Source organism: Pogonomyrmex barbatus, unplaced genomic scaffold (genome assembly GCF_055798465.1).
Source record: "Pogonomyrmex barbatus isolate J1 unplaced genomic scaffold, ASM5579846v1 scaffold9, whole genome shotgun sequence".
Classification (NCBI taxonomy): domain Eukaryota; kingdom Metazoa; phylum Arthropoda; class Insecta; order Hymenoptera; family Formicidae; genus Pogonomyrmex; species Pogonomyrmex barbatus.
In genome coordinates, this window is record NW_028297193.1 from 504,369 (window position 1) to 511,886 (window position 7,518).

The 7,518-nt window shown below is 37.2% G+C and overlaps 1 protein-coding gene across 1 annotated transcript in view; it reads left to right on the top strand.

Annotated features, from left to right (window-relative positions):
- Window positions 1-4,804, top strand: part of LOC105428989 (inactive tyrosine-protein kinase Dnt) — a 70,765-nt gene extending 65,961 nt beyond the window's left edge. The window contains exon 9 of the mRNA XM_089084461.1: window positions 220-4,804. Coding sequence (XP_088940587.1) covers window positions 220-468 — 249 coding nt within the window. The 3' untranslated portion in view covers window positions 469-4,804. The remainder of the gene's footprint in view (window positions 1-219) is intronic.
- The last annotated feature ends 2,714 nt before the right edge of the window (window positions 4,805-7,518 follow it).

Consider the following 7,518-nt stretch of genomic DNA (forward strand, 5'->3'; position numbering starts at 1 on the left):
AATAAAGAAAATTATAGATTTTTTTTTTAATTTATTACAATTTTGTATGTATGTATAACTTCACGTTTTAATATTATAGCTATATAAAAAAGTGTATGCATTTTAAAGCAGAATTTACTTTATTATTTAAATAATTTTAAAACGTAATAATTTTTGTAATTGAATTATTTTGCACAAAAAAACATAGTTTTCTAATGAAGTATCTCCCTTGCTTTTAAGTGGTCCTTCGGAGTTTTCCTGTGGGAACTGGCGACACTGGGTCAGCAGCCATACGTAGAAGTGGACCCGTTTGAAATGATGGCGTGTCTCCGAGACGGATATCGGCTCGCTCAACCAAGGCCTTGTCCCGATGAACTCTTCGCCTGTATGGAAGCCTGCTGGCTCAGTCCCTCCAGAGATCGACCGACCATGCCGCAGCTGCTCGCCTATCTGCAAGATTTCCACGATGCGCTGGGCGGATTCATTTAAATCATCTGTCTACGATCGCAATCTGATTCGATATCCTCCTTTTTCAAGGACAGACAGCGCACGTCGTCGTCTACTCGTAGATTTATCGATTATATACAACTGATTAAATTCGTTTACAAATCGTATTATAAATCGCAAACAGCCGGATATGTATAACGAAAGGCTATTGCGATTTAAAACGCCCATTCTGAAACGCCGAAAGTACGTTCATTAAGTTCGCAATCAAATTGAAAGTTTGAAGGAAGAATAGAATCAAAGTCGCATGGAATTGAATGTCGCTGCCCATTTGCGACACACTGCCCTTAGTAATAGGTATACCTGATACCACCTTACTGCCATTGTATGCGTACCGATAATTATACTTATCCAGTTGATCAAAGTAAAATATTGTTGTCCTATAATTGACGAAAGAAATCGCAAAGATCGATTAAATCGACACGGACATATCCGTCCATAGCAGCGTTGAAGCGCGTGTATAAATGAATTTTTAAGTCTGGCATTCGATTTATGCGAAAAGCCGATTAATGTCGCAACGGAAGAATCTTATCTTCGATATTACAAAACAGGCCTTTTTTTCCTTGGCTCTTAGTCGGGCAAACTCTCAATTCATAATAAAATAATAAAGGATTTAATGAAGTTAAATGCGTAATGTGATGAAACCGTCAAACGTCTACTTCTTATTTAAAATAAGATATGATATATATCTCTGAATTGATCACGCGCACACGCACACACACACACGCACGCACACACACACACGCACGCACACACACACACACAAAACGAATATACACGTAGCCAATTTCTATGGATGATATTTCATGAAGTAGTTTGCCAAGAATAAAGATCGTTCTTAGTGTATATTCTTCTCAGAAATCTCTCTCATTTGACTTAAATTAAATTCATTCAAGAATATATCTTACAAAGATCTTACAAAGATCGTACAATTCATTGATGCGGTCTTTTGCTCGCTTCAGCCGTGCAGCGGCCGAGCACAAAACGCCCCTGCGAGGCGGCTATTCCTTTCGACGCCGTTGTAACGCGGGATTCAAACTGACTGAATGGAAACGTCGTTTCTTCCATCTGTATTAATTAGCAACTGTAGAGATCAGAGATGACCGTCGAGAAGCGTAAATTTTGAATAACGTAATTTAATTGATAAATAGCAAACAAAAGGTATGCGTTACGTTTTTCTTCCGTGAGAATATAAGAAAGAAGAGAAAATTAAAAGACATGCAGTCGATACGAAATGAATTTATAAAATTATTGTTGGGAATGCATGTTGCAAGAGTATGTGCTTCTTTAGTCATATTAATGTTTATCTTAGCGAAGTGAGGTATATCAGAACGAGAATAAAATATAAAAATGTCGACAAATCTTTTTTAACGCAGAATTGGGAGAATTGGTAATTTAATATTAAAACATTATAAGACACGCAGATCGCGAAATTATGTGGACAATTTGAATATTATCCAACAGTGGAATAATTTCATATTCTTGAGAAATGACAGTATTAATATATTAATAAAATTATGTAATACATTGACACACAAGGCATGTATACACACACACACATATATACATAGATATTTGTTACGTAAGGCGGCTATAAAGATCGGTTAATTAGGTCGGTCCGTTTCATTCATTCCGCTTTACGAGACTTTGTGCCGCTCATCAAGTAATTTCAAGCTGCGCAAGTTTCCCGCTACGAAATTGTCTCGACGAACGTCACACAAACCTTGCAAGAAAGGCTCACGCGTGCACACGGCACGATCGAGCACGCCACTCGATCATTATTCATTAACAATCGCGATTGCGCAACTACGAATAATCGTGAACCGGAACGACGGAGAGTGCAAAAGCAAAGCTCCGAACACTTAGGAATCCTATTGTTGTATTTGATCTTCGACGAGCACACGCTGTTCCGTAAATGGGCGGTCGAACTGTACGTACTTTGTAGTTAGGTAGCTATTAGCTACACGGCGAAAAGCCATTTTGAATTCCCGTGACTCGTGCCGGCAACAAGCTCGAATCTTGCAAAATCGATGCCGGGATCTTAATGTCAAGACTGGGAAAATGGTCCCGCGCACAAAATTATCTCGATTCCCACATCGACGCTCCTTTCGATTGCACCGGCGACTCGTAATGATCTTACACGTGTTGACGGAACGTCATCAAATGGGCGCGTTAAATAATCGAACAATAATATTTATTAAAAGTAAAAGTAAAATAAATATTTAATTTAAATGAAATTTTTTTCATAGAAAAATGCAATGGAAGATATCCTTGAAAATTTGATCATTTTAATATTGCAAGTGCATTAATTTTTATGTAATGAATATTGAAAATGATCAAAAGTATACATTAAAATTTGATATGATATTAATATTGATATTGATACGATACATTTTATTCACTATGAAAAATGTGTATATATACATATATATATATATTTATCATTTTATATTTTAAATTGTTATGTAGAGTTGTATGTTGTTTCAATCGATCAAGAAATACTCCATTAATGATGTAAAATTGATATTTAACATTCCCTGCTATTTGAATTTTTGCAAGATGTTATTTTATTGTTTGTTGTAAATAAAATTACCACAGATGTCAGCGACGAACTCGGTGAAAGGTTTCGCCGTGACATTTCCATCATAGAAAGACATTACCGAGGGAAATGGACTTAAAATCTGCTGGCTGGTTTGCTCCTAGCGACTTAAAAAGATATAATTAACATTTACCTTATGTTATAAAAAAACAATGACGATATATATTAATTATTTAATTTTATTTCATATCGCGGTGTACCCTAGATACTGCTTACACCGTTAACGTTGCGCTCTGCAAAGGGGATGTCTTTCCTGAACATATAATTGTTTGCGCTGCATTAAAACATGGTATTGCATGTGAGTAAATAACATTGAGATACCAAAGCGCATTACACATAATCGTATTAGTTCAATTGCGCTTATTCCATATCTTTTTTCTGTTGCAAGCGCAATTGCGCAAGTAGCAGCTAAAGCTGGTAAGGCGTATGAACGAGACGAGGGACTAGAAAACACGTTTATCGATGTATTAAACATGCAATACTGATCTCACAGGATAAAATTAAACTATACATGAGAGTCACATTGAAGTACGTATATCAGGATATCTTAGATTTACAGTCTTTAATGGCAGATTTTTTTTATAGATAAGAGCAACGTCGATTATATTATATCGCTCCATTTCCATTTCTTTGTGGTATTAAATACTTATATCGCTAAGTTCTGAAGTTCTAGTGAGCAAACTTTGAAACTGATCGCACGCTTTAAAGTCTTATACGCATTAAAATATTAGAAATATTTAATTTGCTCTGTGGGATTATTTATTGAAAAAAAATTCGGTTTCAGAATATCATCGCGAATCCACGACGCGTATTTGCGTATTCATTAAAGCAAATTGTTCGTTCGTGCTCGTATGCCTGATTTGGATTTGGCTTTACGCGAGTAACAGGTGCAAATTAAACGAGCGAAGATCACACATTTACGGCACGAGGCGTATATGTAAAACATTTTTAAATGTACTCGATGTGTAAATGTCGCATGTTCCTGACCACGACCAAAAATTTTGTCGCACTCGTCTTTTACTCGTTGTTTCCTCCCTTCCCCCTTCCCCTAATCTGCTCTGTCGCGTAAACGTTAAAGTCGCAAGAACGACTCATGGTTCGCCTCGTATTGCTGCCAGGTGCGTTTACTAATTATCAATATTGCTATTTAATAACTATCGCTCGCTACTACTATTTATTGCGACGCTCTAAAGGCGTGCGTTTTTAAGGAAATCGTCGGGTTCTATGATGTATTTGTATTTCGTGAATGTCTGAATGGAGGAACAGGGTAGGCTGTAACTGAACACTTTTTCGCTATCGCTGTATAATGGAAGCTGTTCGTTTCCGCGCGAACATACATATATATATATATGTACTCTCTTTTCCCATAATCATTCTATCACCTCTGTTAAGGAGGAAAATCCGGTGGCGTTGGGGATTCAGCCATTTCCGCTTCGATATCGCCTCCCCACGCCTTCAGGAATAAAAAATCCCCTCTTTGAATGACAGTTCCAGTCATTGTAAATAATTGTAGCGAATAACAGTGGTAAGAGTCGCGCGCAAGAGAGAGAAAGAGAAAGCGTGTGTGTATGTGTGAGAGAGAGAGAGAGAGAGAGAGAGAGAGAAAGAGAGAGAGAGAGTTGATTTGTGCAGATTCTATTATTTCGTACGACGATTTATGGCATTATTTTTCAACAGAAAGTGAAATATACGTGTTAAAAAAAATATTAATCTTCTACAATATTTCATGTTTTCCTTTTTCATTTTTTAGTTGGTGATAGTGAAAGAACCAAACAGGTTTGACAGAAAAAAGATATTACAAATTATATTTATGTCACAGTTTATTATTATACTAATTATATAATATTACAATCTCTCTCTTGGATTGGAATTATAAATAAATTAATTCTAGTATATTGCATTTTTTTTTTTAATACAATTAGTTGTAAGAAGTATATAAAAAGATAGTTGTTCCTACGTGTTCGTAAATATTAAGAGTAAGAAATAATTTAAAAGGTTTTTGCTTCCGTTAAAAATTTTGATTTTTATATATAATAAAATTAATAACGTTGTATATATACACAAGCTGTACGCATTGTACGCGTATTCGGTTTGATATCCAGTGTCGAAAACGAAGCGGGAAAAGGGCGCGTCGCGCGTGCCTCGGCGTTTCGCGAGGTGGCCGCATAACGTGAAGGTACCAATACGGAACGAACCTCTCCGAGAGAGGAGAGGTAGGAGACCCTTTCTAAAATCGCGCGGGTGCCCGATCGAGAGGGTCCGGTGAGCGCGGCACGGCCGGGGCATACTCGGGCCATACGGCGGAGGGGCACGCACTATTTCTTAATCCAAGCGAGAGAGAAGCGGGAGAGTCGGCCAGCCGACCAACGAAAATGAAAGTGACGGAGAAAGTCGGGGCATTGTTACGAAGCGTAAAGCCCGCGGTGCGACGACGTTATGCCACGGCTCACGGATCGCGGGATCTCGATCCGCGTGGGCTCTCACACGCGGCTGGTATCCGCGCACGCGGATATTCCATCCGATCCGTCAACAATGGATCCCTTCGGAAAACTCGGGGGAAACTAATATATCGCGATCTTTTCCATTATCGTCGTCAGATACATCTAGGAGATTAAATCGCGATCTCTCTCTCTCTCACCTCGGTATCAGATTTTTTTTTAAATAACTTTGACTCGACTCTCTTACTTTTCACCGAGAGAGAGAGAAATACGTTTATTTTTTTTTTCTTTCTTTTTTTTTTTCTTATGGACTTCTCTCTTCGCGTTATTACAACCGTGTGACTATAAAATGATTTTTATACAAACAGAAAAAAAAAATGGACGAAGCTGGACAAATGTCGAATGCTTGCGTGTTTTGCGTGTATTTATGTTCTTTAAATGTTAAAATATTCCATTCTCTTTTTTTTAAATATGCAATATGTCGACAGTTCAGCCTGAAAACAAATAAAATGATGATTCGGCATGGACATAAAAGATTTACACATTTATTTTCAGTCATATTTCCAGCCGACAGCGCTCGTTTCGTGGGATTTTTGGGTCATCACGTCGGTTTGTTTAGTATTCCCATTGCATTATCTATCGCGAGCAAATGTCTGAAGGGCTCTCTCGGTTGCATAATTTTCGAGTAGGAGTTCCACACACGGCGTGTATGTTAAACACCATCGTGCTTTCTCTCTGTCAAAACAGACGTCCGTTCTTTGTTTGATCGCGCATAAAGTCACGGTATCTCAAATGTAACATTGCTTCACAGGCGATCGATATGTTTGACAACCGGTAATTCTTGTCGCATGCTAAAGCAGCGATAGCGCGATGATAAATAGTAATAATTATCATCATATTCAACGCATACAAACGGTAATCATTTTTTATCTCGCTAAAGCTAATGTTGTGGAATATCACGAAGAGCGAATGAACAATAGCGTGGAACTTTTATTTAGTCTTATGCAATTAATTTTTAAATAAATTCTTATCATAGCCATAAAAACGTAACACGCTTGATTTCTTTTAAAATTAAACAGAGTGTTGTAGTTTAATGTTTAATTTAATTATAACTTAGAATAAAGACTCGAAACGCTTTAACAGTGATTTACTACAATTGCAAATGGAAATAAAGGAATGATGTAAAATAATTTTGGTCCGCAATCTTACAAATCTACAGATCCGACATGATTTTTAGGAGGCATTACGTCCGGAACTGCTTTGTGAATATTCGGCAGGGTGAAAGGCCGAACGACGTCCCCACTCTCATTACGCCACCATGGATCATTGGTGGCATTACGATATCACAAAACTTTCTCTTTGACTTAATAAATATTGACAATAGATATTAGCTTTAATGTCGTAACATCAGCAGGTGACGGTGCATAATATCCTCGCTTGATTCATTAATCCGCAGCATGCAAATACATGTTTTGTTTATATCGTAGTGTAGAATAAAAAGCATCGATTTGTAGTTTAAGGTAGAAAGAAAAAGAAGACAGCAATTGTGTTTAAATCTTTTTATTTTTATTAAATTATCTATCAAGTCACACCTAATTGTTAATATAGATTTTAAAATATTCGACGTAACAAGATCGATTTATAAATGTACTTATTTCAGGATTAAGCTCGATTGCTTCTGTTATTTCTCTTTAATTTTAAATTGATTTTCTCTAGACAGACAAGAAAAGACAATACTGCTAGAAAATTATCGTGTTACATGACGGAACTATATATACAGATCGATCGTTAATGCGCGTTGATAAAGTTCATAGAAACTGCAGAGATTACGTTAGACATCGCGCGCGTTACGACAGACAGGCGCAGTATTCTCATCAAGGAGAGCGGACGGCAGTTTTACTGTGTGTTTCGTATAATCAGCGATCGTTGTGAAAAATTAATTTTACGAACGAAAAGAAAAGAATTGCTATGACGCTTCACCAACGCGCCGCAGTCGCA